The sequence below is a fragment of the Corapipo altera genome, unplaced genomic scaffold (assembly GCF_003945725.1).
Source record: "Corapipo altera isolate COAL_440 unplaced genomic scaffold, ASM394572v1 0, whole genome shotgun sequence".
NCBI lineage: Eukaryota > Metazoa > Chordata > Aves > Passeriformes > Pipridae > Corapipo > Corapipo altera.
Genome location: NW_020884872.1, coordinates 63155492 through 63180952, shown reverse-complemented (window position 1 = coordinate 63180952; position 25461 = coordinate 63155492). Strand labels below are relative to the sequence as shown.

The 25461-nt window shown below is 35.9% G+C and overlaps 1 protein-coding gene across 3 annotated transcripts in view; it reads right to left on the bottom strand.

Annotated features, from left to right (window-relative positions):
• The window catches only part of TDRD3 (tudor domain containing 3), a 98737-nt gene that overhangs the window by 17634 nt on the left and 55642 nt on the right, over positions 1-25461 (bottom strand). For all 3 annotated transcript variants that reach the window (XR_003528740.1, XM_027650330.1, XM_027650339.1), the window contains 7 exons: positions 23272-23343; positions 22584-22733; positions 21773-21913; positions 20560-20716; positions 19811-19936; positions 9980-10818; positions 7968-8093 (listed from right to left, as the gene is read on the bottom strand). Coding sequence is in view for 2 of the 3 variants with exons in the window: in XM_027650330.1 (XP_027506131.1) it covers positions 7968-8093; positions 9980-10818; positions 19811-19936; positions 20560-20716; positions 21773-21913; positions 22584-22733; positions 23272-23343 (1611 nt within the window). In the remaining variant the exon portion in view is untranslated. The remainder of the gene's footprint in view (positions 1-7967; positions 8094-9979; positions 10819-19810; positions 19937-20559; positions 20717-21772; positions 21914-22583; positions 22734-23271; positions 23344-25461) is intronic.

Genomic DNA, 25461 nt, shown 5'->3' with positions numbered 1-25461 from the left:
ATCTCAAAATAAAACTGCAAGTCACTTTAAAGGAAGGTACTTAGTGAGAAACAGTATCTTTCAAAATAAGCAAACTAAGGAGCCCATATGCAGCCTCGAATAATGATTCATCATTGTGTGCAATTACAATTAATAACAAGGGGCTGAGGGGACAAGTAGAATGCTCCAAGTGTGCTGCTTTAACTGTCCCAACTATTTTCAATAACTATAAACTCCAAGAAGAACGTGCTCCTAATCCAACTTGTATAGCTGGTGATAATTTGATAATAGAATTTCATAGTCTGATGAATACAAAATGCTCAAATTGAAGACTAAAACATATTTTGCAACACCTAATGATACAGACAGAAAATAGAAAACCAGTTTTATGCCCACTTAGTATAAATTACCTCCTCAACTGGAATATGCCTGCTTTTAGTTTATGAAAAAGTAAAATGCAGTTCCTTTACCACCTTTCAACGTCACTTATTACATTTCTGCTAAGGGTTAGTAACTTTCAGAGTCAAACTGTGAACATGTCTATATTCCAATGTGGATACAACATGCTAGAGTCTGAAAAACTATGTAGTTTCTCATAGGATATAGGTGCTAAAGAAAAACACTTACTAGCAGATTAACAGGATAAGTGGTTTCCACAATTCTTGTCCCTAAATAATGCCCCTTAAAAGAAGGCTAGGGAAATAAATAAATTACATAAAGAATTATCCTGACAGAACCTGAAGGTTAATTGTGTGTAAGGCATGTATGATGATGCTCTGCAAAAGACATGATAGAATTTGAGGCAATATTTCCAGTAAGTACAAAAGGTCTCTGGTAAGGGAAAAAAAGTTTAAGACAGACTCCAAAAAGCAATTGTTCAGCCTGGCAGGACAGAGGCAATTGAAATCACAACATACTGATGAGATGAAAAATAAGGCACATCCCGACAAAATTATTGCATATGTCTCATTTGCTTTCATAAAGCCAAATTATATCCTTTTGTGGAAACTAAGTTCACACTAATAATGTTTCAGATGGATTTCAATAAACATCCACAACCACTCAGGAAGATGAGTAGTCCAAAATACTCAGCCTTCATTAATTAATTGAGTCACTGAATTATTATGAACTGTAAAATTAATTGAGAGATTTTCCTAACATTAAAGAAGCCAAAGAATCAGGTTCTTCTCTGGTGCAATATTCAGGGACATTTTTTCTACAGGAATCTTAGAACTGATCAAGTAGACTGTACCCTTCTCTTTTAACAGCTTTAGTTTTAGTGTAGTCAGTGAGGACAGAAGCTAGATAAGAGACCCAACCAACACACATATATCTACTGCACCTACTTAATTATTCAATGGGAAAGATTTCCTGCTTGACCCACAACACGAAAAGACCATAGTGTGGTGCCGAGGCCTTCAAGGCTTAAGAGTCATAAAGAAATGGCACCCAATCCTTCAAGGAGGTATTTGCCTGTCATAAATAAAGGCACCGGAATAGGTTTAAAACCTCCATAAAACATATAGGCAAAAGTCTTCTCCAGCTTAAAGAGGTAGCTGTAAGCCTTTGCCATTTAGCGGTTTTCAGTTGCTCTCTACGTTGCTGGAGAGAGGTTCAAACACATTCAGAAAACTCACAGGAGTCTTCACTTACCTGAAACAGGGGACAGGTATAAGCAAGACCTGAATTATAGTTTTAAGGTAACTCAACACATGTAGAAGCTCTTAAAGCTCTGTGCAAGACACAAAGATATCAAATTTGAGCTCTCAAATGTCTGCCAGAATGAATTAACTGTAATCCAAGATCCTTTGCTATTTTCTTTCCTCAGCTCATTCATTCCTGGAGGAAAGAGTTGAGGAAAGCTGCAAAGTGGATTTTCAGTCTCCACTGAACAGAACAAATTACAGAAAAACTAGGAATACATATAATACTTATGCCTTAAAAATAAATTTTGCTTTCTTACATCTTTATGCAGAAATACAGTGCGAGATACAAAAAGAGGAAACTAATCTAAACTACAAACTTCATAATTAGAATTTTTAGACTAATTAGAAATACTGTAAGCAGAGTTCGTATGAATTTTAGCTTCTTTTGAGAGTAATCAGGTAAGACCATAACATATATAGGTGAAACTACATAACATATATAGGGAACACTATGATCTTTATTTCCTTCATACAGTAACAACAAACAAAACAAAACAAAAAGGTAACTGTAGTGTAAATGGGGTGGGAAAAGGTCTATCGTAAGACTAAGGAAATAGAGGATTGAAAACAGAGTAAGGACTTACTACGCTTTAGGGAAAAATGTCACACAATGAAGACTTAGGCTACAAATTTTCATAATTTATTGAGGAAAAAAAATCCTACAAATTAGAGAATAAAATTAAGACTTAAGAGTTTAAAGTATTGTCTTGACTTTATTTTTTTTTTCCACAGAACAAATTAAGTGATTCAGGAAAGTCCTTCACGTTCCATGCTTTTCCGTTCTTAGCATAATTTTACATATTTTACAAGAAAAAACAAACAGTTCTTATTTCTACAATGGCTTTTCAGTGATTTTTTTTTATTTGGATTATAATACTTTCATTAAGTGACCTCTGCTACATTGAGGGAACTAGAGGGATACAGTATTGTAGTGTTACATATAAGACACTTATAAGAACTCTAGAACAGTGGAATCCAAATGTAATTTTATTATTAAAAATATTTATGAATTGCATACTTAAGACATATTTTTCAGGCACTAAGAAAAAAAATAAACAGTTTTAGTGTTCTTAAATATATTTATATTGGTATTGTATGTGATTACTGAAAAAAATTCCCCACTAGCTTTTTGGTTTACCTAATGTAAAACTCAGCTTTATCTTCTATACTTCTAGCCATCAGAATAAAGAGCCGCATGTAAGATGTCAGAGAGACTGAAAACTTACAAGAACTCTGGGCAAACTGGGTAATGGACAGTACACAATCAATTATCAAGGAGTCTTGATCATCTAGTTACACTTTTTTCGTTAAGGTGGTAAGCACAAACCCTGAGAATATGAGGCAGATGCAATCTACAGTCAAGAAAAGACAAAACAAAATAAATTTTAAAAAAAGACCAAAAAAACCCCCTCGACTAACCAAAAAACGAAACCAAAACAAAACACTACCCAAAACCCATTAAAACAACAATACTTGTACTAATGCAGTGCGGTTCAGTATTGGAGAGACAGCAGGAACAGAGAGCAGAAAGTTAACTAGTAGAAGATGAAATGAAAATGAAATTATATTAAACCTACTAACAGTGTAAAGAATTTTCATTAATTTGCTTTTTTTTTAAAATTATAAAGGTTGCCAAAAACAGATCAGAAGCTTAGGTGCTTAAATAATAGGTCACATCATCAAAATAAGTTCCTTGTGGTACTTTGGCTATTTTTTCAACTGAGTAGTTGAGCAACACCTGGCTTTTCCATTTTCCCTTCCTCCCAGTGGTATATTTTCAACAGTTTTTATTTGTTGGGACAAAAAATTAAATTCAACACATGATTACCAAACAGTGTGCTGAAACAAACAGTAAAGATAATCAATTCTAAGAAGTTGACTAAATGTATGCCTTTAAGTCAGTTTCCCAAATCTTTTCTCAGTATCAACAAGTCTTTCAAAAAGGAGTCTGAAAAACTGGCAATACCAGGACATCAGGGCTAACATACAATATATTTCTACATTAATAACAAGTCTTCAATACAGACAGCTAAGAAAGACTTAGAATTATAGAATATGCTGAGCTGTAAGAGATCCATCAGGATCATCAAGTCCAATTCCTGGCCCTGCACAGGACCACATCAAGAATCACACTATGACTCTGAAAGCATTGTCCAAATGCGTCTTGAACTCAGTCTTGGTGCTGCGATCACTTCCCTGAGGAGCCTGCTCCAGTGCTCAACCACCCTGAGTGAAAAACGTTTTCCTGATACCTAACCTAAAACATCCCCTGACACAGCCTCATGCTGTTTCCTCAAGTCCTGTCACTGCTCACCACATAGAAGAGATCAGTGCCTGCCCTTTCTCTTCCCCTCACAAGGAAGTTGTAACTGCAGTGAGGTCTCCCCTCAGTCTCCTCTTCTCCAGGCTGAACAGAGCAAGTGACCTCAGTCACTCCTCATATGGCTTCCCCTCAAGGCCCTTCACCATCTTCGTTGCCCTCCTTTGGACTCTCTCTAATGGCTTCAGATCTTTCTGATATTGTAGTGCCCAAAACGGCACACATTATTGCAGGTGAGGCAGTCCCAGTGCAGAGCAGAACAGGATAATCACCTCCCTTGACGGTTGGTGATGCTTTGCCTGATGCCCCCCAGGACACAGTTGGCCCTCCTGGTTGCCAGGGCACTGCTGACTCATAATCAACTTGCCATTGACCAGGACCCCGAGGTTCCTTTCTGTGGCACTGCTTTCCAGCATCTCATTCCCCAGTCTATATGTATACCCAGGGCTGCCTCATCCCAGGTGCAGAATCCTGTACTTTCCCTTGTTGAACTTCATATGCTTGGTGACCGCCCAGTCCTCTAATTTGTTGAGGTCTCTTTGCAGGGGCCTTTCTGTTCTTGAGGGATTCAACTGCTCCTCTCAGTTTGGTGGTGTTGGCAAACTTAGTGCTCCTTCTAGTCCTGAATCCAGGTCATTTATTAAGATGTTGAAGAGCACAGGGCCTAAGATGGAGCCCTGTGGAACCCCACTAGTGACAGGTCTCCAGTCTGATGTCACCCCATTCACCATTACCCTCTGTAATTGGCTCGACTCATGAGCCAATTGCTCACCCAGCTCATGATGTTTTACCCAGTTGTGTGCTGGACGCTTTGTCCAGAAGGATACTGTGCGAGACAGTATCAAAAGCTTTGCCAAAGCACAAAAAGATTATATCTACTGGCTTTCCTTGATCACCTAGCTGGGTTACCCTGTCACAGAAGGAAATCAGGTTCAACAAGTAGGACTTTCCTCTCATGAAGCCATGCTGGCTGTGACCAATGACTGTGCTGTCCTCTAGGTGTTTTTCAATACCTCACAGAATAATCTCTTCCAAGATTTTACCAGGCACTGAAGTGAGACTGATAGGCCTCACCTAGTTTCTGGGGTCCTGCTCCTTGAAAATCAGGATGTTTGCCAGCTTCCAGTCAGCTGAGACCTCTCCAGGTTCCCAAGACCGCCTAAAAATCATTGAGAGGGTTTGCAATTACATCAGCTAGATCTTTGAGCATTCTGGGATGAATCCCATCAGGCCCCACAGATTTGCAGGGATCCAGCTAAAGCAGTAGATCCCACACATTTTCGGAGTTGACTGGGATTTGATCATTCTCATAGCCATGGTCCTCCAGCTCAGGGCACTGAGACCCCCTTGGTTCATCATCCATGTTGAAAACAGAAACAGAGGCAAAGAAAGTGTTAAACACCTCTGCCTTGTCTCTGTCCCTGTTTGTGAGGTGACCATCCTCATCCTGTAACAGGACTATGATATTTCTATACTGCCTATTGCCATTAATATATTTGAAAGAACTCTTTTTATTGTCCCCCACATTTTGGGCACCTTCAGCTCCAGCTGAGCTTTGGTTGCACAAATTTTCTCCCTAGAGCAGCAAGCAGCATCTCTGAATTCTTCCCATGTCACTCGACCTTGCTTCTGCTGGACATATACCTTCCTTTTTCACCTTATTTCCAAGAGAAGGTCCCTATTCAGCCAAGGTGGTCTTCTGCCTTGTCTGCTTGACTTCTGACATTTGGGAATTGCCTGCTCCTGTGCCCTTAGGAGGTAACGTTTAAAAAGTGACCAGTACTGATGGACCCCAGTACCTGCAAAAACATTTTCCCAGGGGGCTTTACTTAGCTATCTGAAAATTATCTGAAAGGACTGAAATAAAAATCAGCATAACATTTCCAATAATGCAAGTTCATTGGTGACAACAACATCGATCAATGAAAGAATTACTGAAGTCAGTTTAAAATTTGCTTTGTTCTCTTGTAACAAGGAAATATCATAAAGTTACTTAAATCTTATGTCAAAGAATTAAGTACTAAGCAGCATGAGAACTTCATTTTGCATTTATGCATGCTATCTACATTTATATATTAGTATGAACACTGAGACAAAGAAACTGACCAACAGTGTTCAGCTTAAAAGACAAACCTGAGAATCAGAGCATGACTCCAATGGGTGACAAAGAACTACAAATAAAAGAGGACTAGACTTAGTATCCAAACACAAAGAAGTGAAGAGCAAGGCCCTAACCAACTTTCTTCAGCAAAAATCCTATAGCTGCGAGGACCTTCTAGCAACAAAACAGTAATTCATCAGAAAAAAAATCAAAACCACAGAAAAGTTGTTTACTGTGAAGATGTACGATTGGCATTTATTTATCTTATGTAATTATTTAAAATCTAGTTGTTTGAATGTTTGAATGCAATTCAAAGAACCTTGAGAAGGGTATCTTTCATTTCTAAATGGACTGAAAGTCCTTGGAAAATCTTCATTTGTCCTCAGTAACAACAGAGGAAGCCTCAATGACTCGATCAGGATGCAGCACGATGCTAGGATTACACTACTTAGCCACAGGATGCCCTTTCCATACATGGTCCCACCATCTTGTGTCAGCTTTAACAAACTAACTGTGAAATAAAACAAACAGTCTGGGGGGAACAAAAAAGTGGTCCATTTCATTCAACTCATCCTGTGGCTACATGACTGACGACCCAATGTGGGAGGAGAGGGATGAGGAAGAACACGTGGTCAGATATAGGCAGAAGAGGCAGGGAAAACGACCACTGCTTCAGGTTGGCACCTAACTACTAGGATCAACTTAATACTAGTCCAAGTTCTTAGACTGTGAGAGATAACTTTCAGAGGGTAAAGTAAAATAAAAGCCACTCCTCAAAACTGTAATCAAAATCATGAAGAAAAGGCTGATTATTAACCCTGGAAAAGGGTCAAAGTAAGTACAATCATACAGTAAGTAACTAGCACCTTACAGCTCAGCTAGGAGGACAAAAAGAAGGGGGAAAAAAGGTAAATTTTAATGGAAACAGCAATGCATCAGCTGGGAAGAACTTCGAATATCTTTTTAAGTACAAAAAAGCAATCTCAGAGGTCATTAGGGCATCTGAGAGCTACGGACAACAGTACATGTCAAGAGACCACTGACAGGAAACAGGAGTTGACTGTTCGGCCTCTGCAGCAGTAGTAGCATGGCTTATGACCAAGAGGTAAGAAATTAAAATTAACACAGTCAACTCATCATTAAGGAATCAATATGTAAATATGTTTGGGGTTTTTTGTGCAGCTTTTTATAATAAGAGTAAACAGCAAAGAATTGTGTAATCCTAGTACTTCTTTTAAATCAAAATGTATCTCTGTTTCCATGACATTGACTAATAAAGCCTTTTAAAAATTTCCAATTTCTATAAGGCTAATACATTCTAAACTTTGTAAAACACATTTTGAGGCATAGACATCTACCACAATATTTGGCAAAGAAGAAATCATTGAAACAAGAATAAAATCATGATACAAAATAAAGTGATACAGATGTCTATTTTTTGTCATACATACACACATAGTGAAAAGTTTCAGAACATGTATTTTAAAAGACTACTTCCTAACCTTTACAGAACAACATACAATGTACATGAAATAAAACAGAAAACTGGGTTGAATAAAGTAACAACTTTTAAGAGAAAAAAACATGCACAAAACTGTTTGGCTGACAGATCAATTATTCATTTTCAAACAATACAATTTAAATTTATTTATTATACAGGAAGAATACCACATCATAATACACTTCTACGAAGTTTCATATAGACAACTAAAATTTGAGATTTTGTTCATGTATTCACGTAACTATTTCTCTACACATGCAAGTAGCATTCTTTGCATGAGTAGGTATTAATTTCTAAAGAGTTACATACTTTGTACAGACTAGGTAGTTTATATTTTTAATACAATTTGTTATGACATACCCATGTGTCTGCATGAACAGGCCTGATGTTGCTGAGAAGCACCTCTTCATAATTTCCATAATCACTGAATTTAACAACTGCAGTTGTCCCAGAAGAATGGAGAGCTTCAATTTCTGCCCGGTAGAACTTAAAAGAGAAATTTTCAAAGGTCATAAAATATTGTCAGAAATACCACAAACGGTCAACAATTACCTTTTCAAATACATATATACGTCTGTCTCTGTGTATATATATACTTAGTCTTAGACAGTATTATGTTTTGAATTAAATTTGTACCAGATATTAAACCAGGTATCTTAAAACTTCCACAAGGTAGACTGCAAGGGTATGGTAGAATGTATTTAGAATACTCCTTGAGAAAATACGCAGTTTATCAAAGTAGACTGAACATTTAAAAGACTTGTTTTCATTTCTCTGAAAGCAGAACAAATCCATCACTAACACAAATGCTGCTGTATAGAGAGAAGTGTTACTGTAAGATGTTTACTTAAAATACACATATCAGTAAGTGTTTATCAACCATATACACTGTACATACTTACATACTTATCACATAATAAAATATGACAAAAATATTATAAAACTGCCCCTTCAAAAAGTACTTTTTCTAAACATGAAACTTGATTTTTTTACACTTATGCAAATATAGCTTTCTTGAAGATATTCAATCACTTCTATCTTAGTGAACACAAAGAAATCACTGCCCCCTAACATGGTTAAGCTTAGTACTGTATTGTATCATCGCATATCAAAATTGCCCTAGATGTGAGTAGCAGCATTTATTATAAATACCAGGAAATTAATTACTGCCCACAACACTCCTTCTAATGTGTTGAATACTCTTCAGAAAACAGTCTGGGATAACCTCGTACGTTTTTATTTTGCAAGTTTTTACTTTCCAGAATTTAAAAAACTCATCTCACAGTAATGCAAGTATGCTTCTCAAAATAGGAAACAATTCAACAATATGCCATTATACTTCACACTTATCCATCCACTCAAGCTACAAATTCCTATTTAAGACAGTCAACTCACTGTATGTTGACACTACCAAAAAACTTGTATGGCTTATCATTTGTTTTAATCATACAAGAAAAGGAGAGAAAAAAGTCATGGGCTGAGCTTAGGTGGACCAAAAGAAGGAAAACCACTTATAATAAATAACATAAAAAATAGACTGTAAAAAAAAAAAAAAAAAGACCAAAAAAAGTGTGAATAGGACCTACTCAAAGAACAATATTTAAGGTAGTTCTCAGATTATCAGAAAGAGTCAAAAACTAAAGAAACTGCCCAAGAAGAAAGACAGAGAATTCCTGAACAGACAATGACAAATCAAACAAAACAGTCTAAAACTCTTTTAGTAAAGGAGAAGAAAGCAAAGTGTCCTGCTGCAAGAGAAATCTTATTAATGGGAAAAATAGCTAAAAAGGAAGTATTCAAACTTTTAAAATATCAGTAAAACAAAATTATCATGCAGCATAAATCATTTGTTCCACAAATTCCTCAGCTAATAGTCTACTAGTGCTTATCAAAATTAAGCCTTCCTTTCTGTTATGACTGAAATTAAAAGAGGGAATTTTTTTAAACAGTCCCATTCCTGCAGACTCTGAGCTTCCTTTGAGTTACTAAAGGTTGCATGCTGACTTATTCCAGAAAAAGGCATTACACATCTACCATTCAAGACTATTTTTGTTCCTTGGCAAAGAACATGAGCACTTAGATCCATATTCATCCCTTCAAATATTTGGCACTTAAGTAAAATGCTTCAGTGAGGAGCTTAGTCTTCCTAAACTCCATCTAAATGAGAGAAAGGACTTGATTTTAGCATTTAAAAAAATGAATATAAGTGACATATCTCACAAATATAAAAAATAGACCACGGAGCTATCCAAGAAGCAAACTGCACACCTACAAACAATGGCTCTGTAGCAGTGTGCTAAATATCTCCTACAAGTGCGTAAGAAAACATTAGTGGTACAATTTGAGGTAATTCTCATTTGGCAAAGGCATACCTTGTTGTCTTCCCAATAAAGAGCAAAACATTCATCCCCTGGTCTCCAACTTTTTCCATACTCCATGTGAATAGATGGTTCTAATATTTTCTCTGGTTTTATGGGACCAGTTCTTCTTTTGGGACCGGTGTTGTAATACAACATTTTATCATCAAAAGATGGGATCGTAGTGGGTCCTGATGATTTGATAGGTCCTACTCGTCTTCCTTTCTGATGATGCTCAGTATCTCCATTTGGTACAGTATTAAAATTATCAGTCCTGCTGGGATTTTGGTAGTCATTATTAACACCAAAATGTTGCTCACTTTTTACCATAAAGGCTTCACCACTTATTGTTCGTGCCTTCCTATCACAAAAATTTTCAGAATTGTGTGTTTGGTTTTCCCTTTTCCCACGTTTCTGGTTGTTGTTGTCTGTAGTATCTTGAGCAGTAGAGTTTTCCTTGAATTCTGTGAAAGACATACCTTTCCCTATTCTGTTTTGCATATTGTTATCTCTTTTTTTGAAAGTAATATCACTCTGGTGAGTGGCTATGGGGTAACTCAAATCCTTTGGCCTATCATTTCTAGGAAAATGTCTGTCACTTTTATTTTTTTCATCTGTCCAATGTTCTAAAGAGCTGTGCCTTTCAGGACCTCTGTTTCTTGGTAACCCACTACTTTCCAAAGCCTGTCTTGAATTCTGAAAATCCCGTTGAAAACGAGGGGGTTTCTCATTCCTCAGTTGTCTCGTGTCATTGCGCGAAATGTGTCTTGAATGATTCTCTTTGATGCCATTCTGTTCTGTATTCATAACTTTGTGCTGTACTTGATGTGGTGGCTGAAATTGCAATTTTGGTTCTAGAAAGAAAAAAAATTATTTCATTGTTAATGTATTTCACTGAACATATTTTAGATGTAGTGTTTCAGACTCTGATAAAGCAACAGTATCCTTTAGAAATGTATGCAGTGTTTGTGACACAGAAAATTTAGCAGACACATTTTAACTGTAATTCCCAGTCACTGGAAAATGTACACTACTGTGGGTTGCACTTAGAACCAAACCACCTACTAGAATGAGAAAAGCCAGGCATTTCCAGGAGTTTACTCATTCCTCTCTAAAAACATCAACAACTCACTTGAATAAGAGCCACTTAAGACAGAAAAGCAGAATTCCAAAATGGAGAAAGGAAGAGGGAAGAAAATGAGGAGAAAAAAAGGAATACTTCTAATCTGAATTGAAATTTTCTATAAAAAAAAGTTGCTAGCAGCTATTCAGTATAAAAGATAAAGGCAAGAAATAGAAGTGGTAAAATCAACAAAGCTGCCAAAATGAAGATAACAGGAGTAGCAACAAAGACCAGAATTCTGGAGACTCTGATCAATGAGCTGTAACAGGAACTGCTCAACGATTACCTTCAAGAGCTTCAACCAGAACTCCAACTGATGAGAATCCCTGCTGGAGAGGAAGGTAACTACGGGTATCTGTAAAACTTTTCATGGAAATATGGGGGTTTTTAGGCAGCCTTGGAATTTTTAATGGGTTCTTTAGGTGAAAAGTTGAAGGAGCAGAGAGATGAAACCAGGAGAAATATGTGCGAGAAAATAAAGAAGAAATGAGATTAAACAGGAGAGCTGCAAGTAAGTAGGCTCCTGGTCAATACACTCCTGCAAGTGATCACTGTAACCTGTCTCTTCTCCTTATTAAATTCTAAGTTCTCCATGGTGTGTGAGTGTTAGGCACCAGACCAGTTATTATTGGGTCAGAACCAACTTGTGGGGAGAGTGTGCGTGTGTGTGTGTGTGTGTGTAGAGGGAAGGGATGGGTCAAACCTCACAGAGCTGGGGTGACATTGTATCCCTCATGGCAGACCCCAGGAGCCCATATGAGGAAGCCCCGGAGTAGCTGTCAGCCACAAACCGCCTGGGAAGACTATAACACACCACATCTCCTGCAGCTCCTAAGCCAGGCTCAGACTGGTAGGGGACAGTGAGGACACTGCCCCTGATCCTGGCCTGGAACCCCAGAGTGGCTGGTGGGTCACAGAACCCCCCTGGAGGGGTTGGCCATAGGGACCAGAGCAGATAAAACCATGGGCATGTGTTTGCCTCGTGTCATGGCCCTGACACTTGGACTTGTGAGAGCTGGTCTTCTACAAGGCTTTGGTGGTAGCTATATAGTCTGTCTCCTTCTCCTTCTCTCTTCTTACTCCCTCTGTTTCTCATTCTTTGCTCCTTTCTTGATGCTTGGGGGTGGTTTGGAGCTGGAGGGGTTGGATCTTGATTGAAGTGTTGTGGAATTGGTTGGATTTTGACTTGAGTGTTGTAGATTAATAGTATATGTTGAACCAGTATTGTAGTGGAACATTTTTGTCTAGCTTGTGTGGTGTCCTTTTGAACTTTGGCCAAGTCCCCTTATTTACTCTCCTAAATTAATGAAGAAATTCCTTGGGAACAAACTCGTGGTCTATTCTCTTAATGCTATCTCAAAGTATTAAAGAACCATATATCTATATATTTAACTAAAACTCATAGCCAATCCCATGAGCCGGCAGCTCCTGGGGCTGGAGTTTTACAGTGAGGGGACGTGTTTTTAAACATACTGGCAAATTTGAGACAGAGTAAGCTGGCAACTGGGACAAGGAGGACCTGGCAGCTGAATACTGGAGAGACCATGGGTCTTGAAGGCCATCTACCACAGAGACCACAGGTCTGGGCTCAAAGTGGTCAGACCTACGTAAGTTCACTCTACAAACTTCAGGTTGTACTACCCAACAAGCTGGACAAGAGGCATCTGAGATGCCAGAGGTTAAGGGTCTTAGGACCAGGAGAGACCCAAGTGAATATAGGTATGATGGCAGCTGGGTATGAGATCCGCCAGCACACTTTAAACGCGATAGTAAAGGAAAACAAACCCAACAGAGTGATTTACATGAGCAATTTTGTTGCATGTGGGTGACTGCAAAAGTGTTGTTCCCTTGCCTGTGTCTCTCCATGGTATCTGGTCATAGATATATTGTTTGGATGAGCCCAGTGGGCATGGTGAGACTGTGCACTCAGGCTCTCATACAATCCTGTGGGAAAGGAAAACTAAGAACTTCAGTTCACGTGTTACCACTGGAAACAATGAATGCTGATACCTGACAGCAAATGTATCACTTTTCATAATTAGATATACATGGTAAGAGTTAAAATTAAAATAGAGATTTCACCTGTTTTGTTTGTTTGTTTGTTTCATAGAAAATACTTCCAAACATCATGTTATTATTAATAGGTCATAGAATTTTTATCAATTTAACTTACTAAATTAGGTAGTAAGAATCTAGCTCTATTTTTACATATACTTGATGTAGCATAACTTTTAGAAGTCAGAAATCTTTGACCAAAATGATGTAGTGTTTTTATTTTTTAAAGTGACATGAGCATACATAAGGTTTAGCATGAACATGATCTTGGTAAAAATACATCTTACTGCATAATTTATTACTTTGAAACCCATAATGTTTTTAATGTGTTAATATGAAAATATATACTACTCGGAAAGAATCAAGAGTTTCATAAATATGCATTTTCTTTTTAAAAATGAAAATGTGACTAAATCTTGTATCATTTAAAATTTTATTTTTTGTAAGACTAAAACTTTTAAATTTAAAAGTACCTCTTTATTTCTTCTTTACAAACAGCTCATGAAAATAATAGGTTTGTTTTAGTTTGTATTTGTAACTTTTCAGTAAGTATCTTCATTACACTTTCCCACTTCTGTATAATACATACCCATCTTCTAGACTTCCTATGGCCTTGAAAGATTTAACTTCCTAATTAATGAATATTCTTTGCTCATGACATGCTTAGTTTATAGCTCTTCTCCTCTGGCAGTAAAATGCTTGGGCTTCCACTCTTCCTATTCCCAGTCTAAGCTCTTACGTCTATTCCTAATGTTAATTACACATGAAGTGACTGAACTGTTTGATGACCCCTGAGCGTTTACTCCCTTCTATACACCATTAAAGAAAAACGTGTGTAAAATTCTTAACATACTTCATTATAAACCATCTTATTTAATATTTTTTTATCATGAAATTCATTTAAAAAAGTCACGGTTCCAACAGAAAAAAAGCAGAAATGGGTTTATGACTAGATGGGGCATGGTAATATTTTGCTAAGTGGCAGGATTTTAGGTTTGACTTAAGACTCTAAATGTTTCCTTTTGAGGGCTGTCCTTTCCCCTTCATCTAAAGGAATAAACGTTTCCTGAACTGAGAGGGGTAGTCACCTAGGCAGCATCTAGTACATACAAGGACTCTATACAACTGCAACACAAAAGCATGCAGAGCATTTATACTTTAGTTAAAGCCTTGAGAAAAAAACAAAACAGACATATTCTTCGATAACTGGAAAAAGCGTACTGAAATTTCTATTCAATTTCATAGCATATAATAAGTAATTTTAGCTATTGTCTACTAAAGTAACAAGCTGATTTGAAAGTGTGTTGAATCTGTCAGTTACAGATTTCTTTCAGATAGCAGCAAAAAGTTAAAATAATACTATATGTTAGACAGCAAGTAAAGTGACTAGAGGATTTCAAAACAGTGAACACAAGTATCTTTTTTCTAGGTGTCTTTACTGTGACACACACAGGGTGCTCACAAAACATCTGACATTTTTCTACTCTAACTTTAAGGTATGTGAAATCCAATAAACTTATATTTTCTACGGAGGTGCAGTTATTGTGCTAAAAGCTTCCCCAGGGACTAGTCATACAGTACAGCCTTGACCGAGCAGGAGACGTTAACCCACTGTTTAATGTTCAAGCACAAACCATTCACAAATGGAAACTGCCAACTAACAGTAAATGTTACTTCGTCATCAGTATTTAACAAAAAAAGCCTAGAGATGAGAATAGTACTGATTTTTCATGTATTTGTGGTGATCACCAAAAAACTGAAGAGATTCTAAAGTTTCTTTAAGAGAAAAAGTTAAGCAACAAGGGATGCTATTCACAGATTGTCTATTTCAACTGCTATTCCTTCCTTCTACTTCTTGCCCCAAACTCCAACAAATCATTAGCTAATGTTCCCAGAGAAGTAATGCTTCCTACAGAGCAATAACAAGCAATTAATAATTTGCCATTTAACAAGAAGATTTGGTAAGCTCCTTTCAAACAGCAAGATGTGTTAACCCAGTCATCATCACTGTACCCAGAGGTTTGGGAACAAGTTCTGGGAAAAAAAATCACTTCAAAATTAAAGACAAGGCTTTTGTCATCTGCTGTGAAGCTTTAAGATGATGATTAGCATTTGTCAGTTTGAAATCCTCACTCAGTTATTTTACTCATTTTAGCTTTTGTATGTGATGACGCAAGAAGACCGTACAGAACCAATCACATTCCTTTGATTACAAGAAACCAGCAGGATCTGCTGCACTTGGAAATCTCAGTCAACACAGTTTATAAAGCATTGCTCCATGAACAATGGAATTTAAAGAGTACGGTTTCCTGTGGCTCTCTCCTGGGGATTTCATCATGTTTAATAATGTGGTTAAATTCAAAGACTGTGGCCCTTCCCACACTGGTGGCAATGACTTGGGTTTCTCTTTTCAAACTGAATAATATTTTTATGTAACTGCATAGAAGTGTATCTTGGAGACAGCTACCTCCAGGGCATGTTCTATCTCACACTGGACAAAAGATTAAATAATTAGAAGAAAATTAATGATGCATTTGCACACATTTCATGCCATGGAACGAAATTCCCATTACTCAATAGCTTTGTCAAGTTAGATAAATATCAACATAAGTCTTTCTAAAATGTAGTAACACTGAGGAAATTGAACCTGAGGTCATGTTTCTGTTGAAACAAAATAAATACAAGTTGAGGAAGAGGGTGAAAATGAAGAAGTGGTCAAAAAATTCCAAAGCATTCTGCTGTTGCATTTACTACAAACTTTAACTTACAAAATTACACTGGAACAAAAAACAATAATTTTTAATTATTCTTTAAAATGTATGAAATTTACTATATTTTTCTCTTTTATATTTAAAGAAAAAATAAAAATACAAGCCTCCTAACATATGTCACCAATGCTAACATATTACTACAACAAATATAAGTGATTTTCTTGATATTCACAGTTAACACCACTGAAGTTCCATTTTAAAAGTAAAGCTGAATAACAAACGAGACTATGGTTCAATCTGGATCTCTTGTCAATAGGGCACACCATATTTGTTGAAAACATGGCTACTAAATGGTAAATTCCAAAGGTAAATTTCCTCTAACTCCAAAAAGTCAGACTCTTTTTTTTTTTTTCCAAGTGCCCTCCCTCCCAGATATTCAAATCAATTGTGGTACCACAAAATGAAATAAATATATTTTAATTATATTGTATTGCATTACTGATTTGTTTTAAACCTTTAACTTCTTTGGGAATATATAAAGCACATTGTGCATTATTCCTTAATACTACAGTCAGATCTCTTGGCACTGTTTTGTTCTCTCTCATAATCGTTGTTTTGACTTATTTAAGTTGGCAAAGATGGATGAATTGTTCCTCATAACAAAAGAAAAATATAAGAAGGAGATTAATGGAATAATCTTTTGTGCTCAGTGGCAGAAATAATCCAAGTGCAAGCAAGGGCAGCTAGTCGACAACAATTTTGTCTATTATTTGTGTTATCTCTTGTAGTCAGGAGGATTCTCTTGCCAACCAAAACTTAAACTACTTAATTTCAACACAAACATTTTCATAGGTGCCACCAACCATTCCCACTTAATAAATAAATAAACATGCAGTACAAACCTATGGACATGTTTGGTTTAATTCTTTGCATTTCACTTACACAATGTATGTTTACTGTACCCTATGTTTTACATTGAAAGAACTAGCAGATCATGGAGTCAGGTATTTAATACTTCCAACAGCTGTAATTACTTCAAACAATATTTCATTAACTGGCAAAAAGGAGATAAAACATAAACAACCACTGCAAGACACCACTTAGGGGGCAAAGGACTAACAACTTGCTTTCTTATAACTAATTTGTATTTCTTTTTTAAAAAAAAGAAAAATTAAAACCAAACAACAAGAAATTTAATGTGCTATTTTATCTCTAAAAAGGAATAGAAGTACATGCTAAAAAATACAAAGGTATTTCAATTCATAAATGTTTTTCTACTTAGTCTAAATCCAAGGATGAAAAGGTACGAAATCAAAGATAAAAAATTCAACAACTTTCTGCAGTTCCTGTTCACAAATTGTTCCTGTTATTGCAAACCTAGAAGTGAGTTAAGAAATTCTTCACAGTACTGAGGTTTCAGGTGCAATTAGAAACAGTATAGAAGAAAAACAGGGAGGGATGCATAGAGAAAAGCAAATCAATCCTATGTGTACTTGAAAAGATTTTACTTTTCAGACATTTTCTATCCCTAGATCACATAAGCAGATTTTGAAAAAAATGCAGCATAGCACAGAATTAAAAAATATTTATCTCAGTTTAGCAAAACTACCTTCTGTTTTTTGGCTTCTATATAGATTCTCAGTCATTTAGAAGAGACTACAATCTGTCTAAAGTGTACAGAAGTTTCATGCTTGCAAAAATGATTAATACAGCCATCCCAGCTAATCATATGCTCCTGGTCACAAGCATTCATGTAACAGGAGAGACATTCTGATTTATTTAAAACCACTACTGCTACACAAAGGCCATCTCCGAATACCTAAAAAACAATACAGTATTTTAGAGACCATATAGGACAGTGAGATTCCAGAAATACTGCAAAATACAGAAGATGTAGAACTATCTTCTTTTATACCTAACATAGTACAGCCTTTAGTGAATATAAATGGAGAAAAACCTGCCAGCCTGGGCTCTCCTTAGTGTACTACTATGCAGGAAAATCAATGAAGAGACCTTACTTTGGCTATGTAACATTACATATTTGAGTCATTTTGATCAATTTCCCCAACAAGCCTTTCATTTCTGACCAATATTTTTCTAATTCTAAGTGAAACTACATGTGTCTACTGCTAACAGCCGACAGGATCAAATGAAATTTAGAAGGTTATATATATATATATATATATATATATATCTATATATATCTCTCCTGTCTTCTGCAGACAGTTGGATGCAGACATCATCGTGAAAGAGTTCACAGCGGTCACTGCACATACATCCCTCTGCAAACACTTTTAACACTCCTGTCATCTCAGTTTAAATGGAACTTAAGACAACTAATAATTAAGAATTTAACTGAGATGATGTTCAACCACAGAGGGAGAAAACTAGCAGAAAATTTACTTTCAATATATCATTTCAAGGATGTGTTTGAATTCATCAGACTGCAGAATTTTCCTCGAATTTGGTAAGGAAAAAAGCACTTTTAAAAACACAAAATACATATGCCTACATATTTCTTGAAAAAAATCCATTTGAAACAGACTTTGTGAGACAAAAGTATAGAAATGGTATAGAAATGGAAACACAATCTTATGGGCTTATACACAGTCAGTAAGGAAAATAAAAACAACATGAAACTAAGCAACCACTTCAAAGCCTTACCAATTACAAAGAACAACATCTTTTTCTTTTTCAGAAGAAAAAGGGCAAAAATATCTAAAGAAATTTCACAAAATAATTAGAACACTTTCTGAGCTCTTTAAAAGTGATAACAAGTGGGGTTTAGTTTTACTTTTCAGAAAAGCAGGATTCAGGAATAGTACAACAGACCGCATATTGATCCTTCAGATAAAGCTAAAAAACCCGAACACAGTGGTAAAAAACCACAAAACCAAAAACCCTACGTCATGTTAGGAAATATGCCAGAACCTTTGGCAATTGAAGGAGTACAAAACCTTTACAAAGTTTTAATATAATTATGTCTCTTATTATGATCACTTATGGAATCTTTTTATTTTTATTTAAGAGGGGAAAAAAACATAGAAAAGCAAAATGTATTTATCTTTAAAAGACAACATTGAAGATTATAAACTGAAATATATATAACCAATAAAACCTTTTTTTTACTGATATAACACTACGCTTTATTGTCTACGTACACGTACTAAATCCCAAGATCACAGAAGTCCCCCCTAGCAATCCATAATACCATTTTACAAGAAGCAATTCACTTATTTCACAAGTCTTGGTAAACTATCATTACTTACGTACTACATAATTACTGACAGTAAGCAAGTTATATAACGCACAGGGATTATTTCTATTATTTTCCTTTAAATGTCTTTTGGTCACACAAAAAAGCCTTCTCTAACCTCTCAATATAAGCACAAAATGTATCCAAAGAAAAATCAATGTTTGCAATGTAGGTGAAAAACACCCCCACTGTTTTAATTTCTGTTCACTGTAAAAATCTAATTCATCTTTGGTAAGAGAAATGAGTTGCCAAGATATATCTCAACCATCATTCCCTACACCTGCTTTCTGAATTATATTCATTACCTGAACAGTTTACTAAATTGTATCAGCTAATGCAGAATGCTTTTGCATTTGAAAGGTACTTTCTTTGAATATTTTAGATTTCTGACAAATACAGGGAAGACTCATAATATCATGAGCGAACGAAGAGTCATGATTCAGGAGGAATGCCATCAGATTAACAGACTGTGATTTATGTCATCTTATTTCAGATTACTTACTTTTAGACATCTAACCACCGCAGTGTAATTTATTTGACCTTTCTTCAAAGGAGAGGAACTGCTTTCCAAGTACTCTTTTTTTTTACGACTGAGTGTGGAGGAAGTTCTAGGAATCACCTTTTAGATGATTAGATAGGAAAAAGAATTCCACCAACACTGTCCAATATTTGTTCCAGATACCTTAATTTCAGTAACTTACCCTCTACAGTTAGAGTACCCATTTTGGATTCCAAGAAATCAAACAGTGTGCTTGGTGCAGATGGTCTGGCATTGCCTAGCTCTTCTTCATCTTCAGGTCTTATTCGGCCTCGGCCCTTCCCTTTACCTGTAAGCATCAAAAGTTTTTTGTGAATGGGTAATTAATAAATAAAGTATAAACTTTTTCATTTGATTTACAAAATGTTTGTATTTTCTGTCTTTAAAAAATTCTGTCATGGACAAAATAGATGGAACAAGGGAGAACATTTTTAAAATAAAAGAGATTTAGATTATATGTTAAGAAGAAATTGTTTAATGTGAGGGTGATGAGGCTCTGGAACAGGTTGTCTATAGAAGCTGTGGATGCCCCACTCCTGGAAGTGTTCAAGGTCAGGCTGATGGGGTCCTGGGTGACCTAATCTAGTGGGTGGTATCCCTGCCCGCGGGGGGGAAGGTGGAACAACATGATCTTTAAGGTCCCTTCCAACCCATGTCTTTCTGTGATTTTAGGATACACATGTTTCCCATTTAAGGATATTCCAATCTGTGACTTCCAATTCAAAAATTTTGACAAGAATATAAGGCACAGAGGTCTTTCTTAGGTATTTGCTTTCAGGTTTGCAATGCATTCTAACTTAAAGAAAAAAAATACATGCAGATATGACTTTCTATAACTACATTAGTAATCCACCATAAACAAAGTCCTTTAATTGTAAACACTGTTTTAAAGCACCTGTTTTCAAGTTTTACCTCTAGGTGGTGGTCCCTGAATGGGTTTCTGTTTACTGTTGTTCAGAAGAAAATTTAATGCTGCCTCTAGGCTGTTACTGTTATCCATAAGTGCCTGCCTTGCTGCTTCTTTGCTGAAACCCATTTCTGTTATGTGTTTTAGAGCTTTTTCATCAACCTGAAATAAAAGGTACATACAGAACTAATAAATACAACAAAGATTCTATAAACCCACCAGATTTTACATTATTTTTTCTTTAATTTTTACTTGAAACACTATTTCTTATTTAATTGATGATAAATATTTCAGTTTTGTATAAAATCTTCACATACAATCTCTCTTAGGTCCAAACAACCAGCTAATAAAGGTTTGGGGTTTTTTAATATTATTATGATGATTTTTAATTCATTAGTTTTCAGTTCTACTATTATGTGCTGTCAAGCACAAATTCTCCTAGTCCAGATGAAAACTAAAAAGAATATCTCAAAATAATACTGGTATCAAAACGAGCCGTTTGGTCCTGTTTGAACCCTTTCACAACTTTTACAGACAATACAAAACCCAGTTACACATTTCTTAAAACATGGAGAAAATAATTGGCTAATGGTTTTATAGAAGAAAACAAAGAAGTACAAACAATTCATTTCTACAGAAATGCAGGCTTTGTTATTCTAAACTGTATAGAACACAATGACAAAAAGGCAAAGCAGGAATCACAAAGTGTCAAGTATAGAAAATAGCCTGACATCTGCTTTAAAGCACTCCAGTGAAAACTGCCTCTTCCAGTGCAGACAGACTTACATGCAACAAAAACAAAATGGGACTAGGTCCTCTGTTCTTCCTTATCCCAAACCCAACCAAAATGACACCAGTTACCCATCTACTGGAACAGCTGCAACCAAATACATTCTTAATTGGAATCCATGAATATAACACTGTGTCTGCAAGTTCCAAAATAGGCATATTATGACCCTTCAGAAAAACAACTTCCAAACCTAGTGGAATCTAACCTTTAGATACACATTTAAAGTTTCCTGGATAACTTTTTTACTCTCAAATCACACTAAAGCTCCTATCTTGGTAAGGTACAAAAACACCTTAAGTTTTCTAAACAGACTTCAAAATTATTGAAAGTCATTATTCCTTGAGGTATTTTGATTTTATTTTTGTTATATTTGTTTTTTGGGTTTGAGTAGTGAGCATTTAAGGTTCCATTTAAGTCTTCCACCTTACCAATTCTCGGTAGACACCTTCATTCTTCCCCTCAGGTTTTGCTATCTTCTCTTTCTGGAACAGTTCCCTGTTTCGATTCCCTCCAGCACTCACACTGAGATTACTTCTGCTACTACCACCGCCTCCTCCGAACGTCTTGGTCTTCAGATAAGTACAAAAACAAAATTTCAGCAAACAGAACTTAAAAATAAGCCTCAATATTAGCTAGTAGAAAAAGTGCAGTAAATTTGTTGCAGTGATATTTTTTATGATCATGCTTTGCATCAACAAATAAAGCAGTAATTTACACACACACAAAAAGATTAATTTATTAGATAGGTCTTTCTTTCTCTGTGCCCAAAGGAGGTTGTTAAAAGAGTATATAATTCTAGTTTTTATGACTTACAAAGCAGATTTCAAAAATAAAGTAAAAGGAAAATCAAAGGAGGACAAAAACCTGACACATTAGAACTAAACTTCCTAGCTATTCTTTCAGACTGAGTGCAGGGAATCACCAGTTTTTGAGAATTGAAAAAACAGATCAAAATTGATAACCTGCATTAATTACTTAAATCTTATTAGCTAAATTGTAAACCCCACATTTTTTAATAGTGGTATCAAAAACATATCTTCAATAAAACATTATGATACATTTATTGGCATTATTAAAAGAACATAGCCATCAATCCAAAATGACTCTCTGATTCTTTGTAAAGATACAGGAGTAGAATTATAAGCAGGAAAATATTAGAAAACATTTGTCATTTAATACTTAAAATAACAAGAAAAGATCAATCACGGTAAGTAAACGCTGTAACACATGCATTCTAACCTCCTTGCTCTTTGCTACTTCTGCAATAGCAGCTGTTCTCTGTTTTTCAAATTCATCATTGTCCACAACAGTTTTTACAGCATTTGTCATTTGCAGAGTCTTTCTGCGATCAAGGTCTCTGCTATCCACTTGCACATGAGACGCACATTTCTGAAAATGCAAAAGAATTTTTTAATTAACTCTTCTGCCTACTGTCATTTAAAAAAGACCAAAGTATTATTGTATTAGATTAGCACAACTTAAGATAAAGAATATGATCATCAAAATGTACACCTAGGACATCTAGATCTGTTTTTCCTAAAAGCATACTCCTCTGGTCCACTAGAAAGGTCAAAAAAAGACTTTCACATTTTAAGTTTAGTTCACAACATGGCTGGTATGATTCCTGGAAGTACCTCTGGCATTTAAGAAGGGACTACGTTAGTGCCTACGTGATCTGACTGGCACAGTCAAAGGCTCCACATATGAAATAAAATTAAGTTTGAAATTGAGAGGAAAAATGTCAAATAGAAACTGGTGCCACGAAGTGACAGGATTAACACAATTTTTTTTTAAACAGGCACATTTTTTATACCCAAGTCATCATGATCTAAGGTGTTTTCATAGCCTTTATCTAATTGGAACCAGGTACCCTAGATATCATAATACAGGTTTCTTTCATGAAGCGACAAAGAGAAGTACGCTATACCTGCCCAAAAGGTACAAAAGGAGGAGGACCACCTTCTGTTCCAATGTTACTCCTATTGTGTTTCGCCAAACTCTGTAAAAGAACACTGATGATTAATAAATTGCAAACAGAAAAGAGATTATACGTTAAATGTCTATTTCAGAAAGTACAGGAAATTTGCAAGATGGGTATTTTAAGCAGAAAAAAATAATGATATTCTTAAAATCCTGGGGTACTTAAGAAGAAGGTTGGATGAGGGGCAGAGAAAAGAAGAAAATTATGGAATTCTGCATAATCATTAAGGCAACATATAGAGCAAATACAGAAAATTCAGTTATATACCAAAACCTACACTAGCAGAACAAAGCAGCACACAAATAGGCAGCAGACATTTCTTTACATAGTGCCCAGTAAACCTGCTGTCACTAGAGACTGTAAAGACACAGAGATTCAGCATGTTTAAAAAAGGATTGGACCAGTTCAGCCTAAAGAAGGTAAGGTTCACAGGCATCTTATCAATTGAAGGGAGAATGTAAAGAGAATGGAGCCAGGCCCTTTTCAATGGTGCCCAGTGAGACAAAAAGACAATGGGCAGAAACTGAAACACAGAGGGTCCCTCTGAACATCAGAAACCACTATTTTTACTGAGGGTGACTGGGCACTAGCACAGGTTGGCACAGGTGGCCCAGGGAGGTTGTGGAGTCCCCATCCTTGAAAATACTCAAAAGCTGCCAGGACACTGTTCTCGACAACTGCCTCTAGATGGCCCTGATGGAACCAGATGACCACCAGGCTCAACCATTCTGTGAAATTCATGATCCCATGCATTAGCAAACACAGAAAAGATGAGTCAGAATTGTATCCCCTGATAAAACATAATAGAGAAAATCTGGATGCTAAGGCTTCACAAGAGCTCAGGCTGTGCTCTCTCCCTAAAAAACATCTTTTTGCCACTGCTGGAAACAAAATACTGTGCTACCAGGAAATTTCCCCAATAACCTTATAAAAAGTATGGTATATAGGTTAAATTGATTACGAGGTCTTTGGATCACAAAGACCATAACAGTAAGCATAACAATTACTGATACACAGTATTGATAGAACAAGTGCTCTTCAGTTTATCGATGACCTAGGCCTGAAAACATAGGATTCTCCAATAATACAATTACTTGCTAACAACAACAGTCAAAAGATGGATTTGTAAAACACTGCACTAAACTATCTGTTCATAAGTTGATAAAGTTTTTCTCATTCTCTACAAATTACAAAAACAGCAATAACCTGGAAGAGAAAGAAATTCACTGTAACTGACATTTGGTTATGTGTTAATTATTGTGCATTACACAGAAATATTTGGTTTCAGAAGTGGAAGAAGGGAAGAACAGGTCTTTAATGCTGTTAAAATGCTCCAAAATTGCACGTCATATAATGCATCTGTTTTATCATCTTCATTTTATATTATCTTTTTTCCCCCACTGGACAGTCATGCACGATTACATACATCATTTACTACTCCCGACTGGCAGAGACAGTATTATTTACTTAAGACTATATATGACATCTACCTATATACTTATTACACTTACGTAAAATTGATTTAAATACATCATGTGAGAACCGTAGTATAAACGTGAACATGCTTTAAGCCACTATATTATCAGAAAATTTTTTAAACTAAGTAATGGATCAATTTAGCTAATACATACCAAAATTAAAACTTTTGGTCCACTCCTTTCAAGTTAACTACTTTTATTGAGGAGCCAAAGACCGTTTTCTAAATCATTTATGGTTATTAAGTCCTTTCAAGGCTGAAAAAAAATAATAATCCTTTTCTTCATGCCTTGGAGCAAAAAAACACTGATAAAGTATTTGATAAATTATTCAAAACAAAGCACTTAGTGCAGAAATCATAACATTTTTCTGCTTTAGATTCGATCAGTTCCTTTAAAGTGCTGCCTTAGAATTATGAGCTAACCAAAGGCGGATCACTGTAGCATGCTCATACCTTTCTGTATCTATTAACTGAAGCAGCACAGTACAACAGTGATTTCATGGCCAAGCTGCTTCACTTCCCCAAGGAAGTCACTCTAGGTCCAGTAAATCCTACATTTATTCTGGGTGTTATTTGTTTGCTTGTTTGTTTGTACCTAGAGAAATGTAAGCAGTTTTGGAATGAATTCCCTCGCTGAACCAATTTATAATAAAAAAAAT